The sequence below is a fragment of the Octopus bimaculoides genome, chromosome 4 (assembly GCF_001194135.2).
Source record: "Octopus bimaculoides isolate UCB-OBI-ISO-001 chromosome 4, ASM119413v2, whole genome shotgun sequence".
NCBI classification, from domain to species: Eukaryota; Metazoa; Mollusca; class Cephalopoda; order Octopoda; family Octopodidae; genus Octopus; species Octopus bimaculoides.
This window is the reverse complement of record NC_068984.1, coordinates 11,303,822-11,308,104: the sequence shown is the minus strand read 5'-3', so window position 1 is coordinate 11,308,104 and position 4,283 is coordinate 11,303,822. Positions and strand designations below refer to the sequence as shown.

The 4,283-nt window shown below is 36.7% G+C and overlaps 1 protein-coding gene across 1 annotated transcript in view; it reads left to right on the top strand.

The window, feature by feature from the left end:
• Nucleotides 1-2,888: 2,888 nt before the first annotated feature.
• LOC106872182 (deaminated glutathione amidase) overlaps nt 2,889-4,283 on the top strand; it is a 45,008-nt gene continuing 43,613 nt past the window's right edge. The window contains exon 1 of the mRNA XM_014919078.2: nt 2,889-3,002. Within this exon, the coding sequence (XP_014774564.1) occupies nt 2,965-3,002 (38 nt within the window). The 5' untranslated portion in view covers nt 2,889-2,964. The remainder of the gene's footprint in view (nt 3,003-4,283) is intronic.

Sequence of the window (4,283 nt, the reverse complement as noted above, 5' to 3'; positions counted from 1 at the left end):
GGTGTGTTTACATCCCCGTAACTTAACAGTACAACAAAAGAGACTGGGGTCAGTTTGCTTGACTAAAGGCAGTGCTCCAGCATGGCTGCAGTCAAATGACTGAAACAAGTAAAAAGAAAAAGAAAAAGAAATAAATGTCTAAGCTACAATCTGGAAGAAGCTTAGGATTTCCAAGCAAAGAAAGAAACCAGATAACTTGAACTTTGCTGATACAATCTGTAAGTGGAACAACAAAATATGCAAGGCTTTCTTAAATTTTGAGATATAGCTGTTGTTATTTAATCATTACTACTAGAGGATTTGTTTCTCCATAAGAAACCATCTCTTTCATTCAATAAAGAATATTATTAAAAAGAAATACACACACAACACGAACATTTTACAAGTATGGCTTGAGGCAAAAAAGATACCACTAGGAAATTTGAATTTTGTATCTTGTGATCATGTAATCAATTACACCAAAGGAGCTCTGCCAAATTCATCTGTCAAATTAGCATCAATAAATTTTATACTGAAAAACAAAAACAGAACTCCCCAACCAAACTAATGTTGATATACTGATATACATCATATCATTGTATGAGGATCACAGACAATTCTTTCATCCTCAAACATCAGTTGATAAGCTGCATAACTATTGTCTAACACAGTCCAGTTGGTGTTGTTTGTTGTTTGTTCCTTCTTGAGTCAAGCCCGGCTCATAAGGGCTGGTTTCCCAGTTTATTGGTGTATAGGTTTCCCACCTGGACGGGACGCCGGTCCATCGCAGGTAAGCTGCTAGATGCAGGAGGAAAGAGTGAGAGAAAGTTGTGGCAAAAGAGTCAGCAGATGTATGCCATTACCTTTAACTGGAGCCACATGAAGCTTAGGAGTTTTGCTCATAAGCACACACATTGCCTGGTCTGAGATTCGAACCCGTGATCCCTTGACTGAAAGTCCACTGCTCTAACCACTAGGCCACGTGCCTCCACAAGACAGTCCAGTATCACACTGAAATTCTACTATGAGGGAGTTGTCCCTAGAGTGCTGTACTGCAGCAAACCAGTGAACAAGCAAAACACATACACTGAGTATGTGTAGTCAATAATATTCATAACTTTAGCTCTGCTTTTAATTCATAATTGAATTTAATCTTAGCGTGGCCATTGCCAGTACCGCCTGACTGGCCTTCGTAGGATTTTTCAGCGAGATCGTTGCCAGTGCCCCTGGACTGGCTCTTGTGCGGGTGGCACATAAAATACACCATTTTGAGCGTGGCCGTTGCCAGTACCGCCTGACTGGCCTTCGGACACACTGGTGGATTTATGTATTAGGTATTGCCTGGTGTGGAGGCGCAATTGCCCAGTGCTAGCATGGAAAGCGGATGTTAAACGATGATGATGATGATGATGATGACATGCTTTGCTGTAGTATACCAGCAAATAGTTCTTACACTATTTGTATATAGTCATAGACTGGTGATTGAGTTATTCTCCAGTTTGATTTAGGTACGTGATGTTAATAAGCCGCAAAAATGGTGAAATACCAGCACAAGGAAAGAATAAGCTTCAAAATATGAACAGTAATTAGCTATAATTACTTTGCAAATGAAAGATACTTAGAATCCTGTAGTTGGATTTGTTCCCTTTTTTCTTTCTTGATGGAAATAATACAAGAAATGAGCTTTCAATTAACAGCAACACTTTATTCTTCCACTAAATAAAATTATACAGGGAACCAGATTAATACATCATGAAGAATGCTGTCTGTAGGAAATCATGCATAGTTGGTTTTTTGACTCAGTTGAACTTGGTTACATGTGCTTCTACAGGAACAAAAATAATGTGACATAGCTTCCTGGAAACAATCTCTTCCCTCTGGCTAAAATGAAAAACCTTGTGCTATTTATTGACAAAATGAGACTCAGGCTAACATTTAGAATTTGCTGCTTTTGGTGGTAAAAAGCACCATTTGAGCATGACCGTTGCCAGTGTCCCCAACTGGCTCCTGTGCCAGAGGCATGTAAAAAGCATCATTCAAGCATTGTCATTGTGATTAGATACGAGTTCCATGTCGCACATAAAACTAGACCAATCCAAATGCTGGATTCAACCAAGTATTTCAATGTCACATGACTGGTCACATGACCAATCATTAGAGACTTTTACATGGAGCCGTTTTCAAATTATTTAAACCAAAAGAATGCAATTATGAAGTGTTTCGCTACAAGTGTTTGTTAAAGTTTTCTCAACTAGAAAACAGAAATCACTCATTAAGTGAAAAGTTAGAATTTTATTTGACATTAATTTTTACAGTCTGTGTATGTGTTGTGCTTAACCAAGAAAGGGGAAGTAACGTTTTAAGTTATGTCCAAGAACATTGGTTGCTTGAAACAATGCAGAAGTTTATCATATACACATGCACACAGAGTAGGCTATAAATTGAAAAGTAGTTATTTTATGTTGCCATTCAAACTTTATAATAAATATCAATAGAATTTTTTTTAAACCCCTCTGCAACTTATGGCCTACCCTATGTGATATATGCTGTGTGTGTATGCACGTGCGTTTTTGCTTTTTGCGGAATCAAATAAACATCGTCGAGAAAACCGAAAATGGGTGCTTTACAAACGAAGAACCAAGGATCTTTATTCGGTACCGAGTCTTGGATATTTCCCTGCCACACTCGCTGTCATTAAAGTAGAATCCTGTAATCAACGACGATATTGTTTACCAATTGCGATATTAAAAACTAAAAAAAAAAACTAATAAATAAACACGCAGATTATTTCACAAAACTTAAACAATGGGATGGTCACATCTAGAACGCATCTGGCCAAAAGACAGCTCGAGTAAGGTTGATCTGGTTGTGGTGGCAACGGAGCTAAAAGAAGTTGTTTACTTTCTCCTGAGACAAGTTCAAGAAGAAATTTAGAGTTACCGGCCTTGGATCTGGCTTCACACCGCCATTGAGAACAGACAAAGAATGACATTTGCCGTGTTTTTTACACACCGCCTAACGAGGTAAGTGAAACCAGCTGATATCACTTCTCATGTGACAACCTTGGTAAAAGTATCAACTTTACTTTCAACATATTAACTATGGTAATGTTACACAAGATGTCCTAGAGTCTTGACAATAAAACTCTCAAGTCATGTTTTCAAGTAATTATTAACAATATTTGGTTCGCCATACGTCGAAACTATTCAGAAGTAAAATTGTTAAACCTAAACGAAAACTTGTAAACAACATGTACTTAGATTGTTTATAGGCCACTGTGTGTTTGGTCAGTGTATACTTCAAGGAAATACAACTTTTCGTGTGTTTCGCTGACCAGAAAAACAGGAAATAACACAAATGCTTCCCAGTCGTGACCATCCAATCAATAGACCATTTATCAAAAGTGGCTGTGTGGTAAGGAGTTTGCTTCCTAACCACATGGATCAGGGTTCAGTCCCATTGCATGACACTTTGTGTTTTCTACTTCGACCAGAGCCTTGTGAGTGGATTTTATACTGAATTCACTGACAAAGCTTTGATCGGTCCACTGCTAGTATAACATACTTGCTCAAGGTGCCACGCAATGTACGCAGGATATATCGTTTAATATAATACAATTGAAGGCGATCTATTTATCTTAATATATAAAACTAAGAATGTCTATCTGTCTGTGTCAATCCCTAAAACTCGAGAACAACCCAACAAATTTCATCCAAATTTTACACGTGCATTACTTAGGGTCCACGCAGTGTCATGGGCCAAAAGAATTTTCAACTTCATACCTAATGCGAGCCCAGAGCAATCTCTTATATCTTCCAATATTTCAGTATTACGTGTCGAAAGTGAAACAATAACATGTCTCTATTGTAATGTCAGATACTTTCACTATTAATTCTGAAACTATTATCTCATATATACAGGCATACATACATATATATATGCATACATATATTCCAATTTCATTGAAATTTTACACATGCCTTACTTAGGGTCCATGCAGTGTTATGGGCCAAAAAAATTTTCAACTCCATGCCTAATGGGAGCCCAGAGCAATTTCTTATATCTTCCACTATTTCAGTATTACGTGTCGAAAGTGAAACAACATGTTTCTATTGTAATGTCAGATACTTTCACTTTAATACTTTCACTATTAATACTGAAACTATTAAAGTGAAACTATTATCTCATATATACAGGCATACATACATATATAAAATATACATTATGTACACATATATACACACACATATATATGCATACATATATTTATTCATATATATATATATATATATATATATATATCA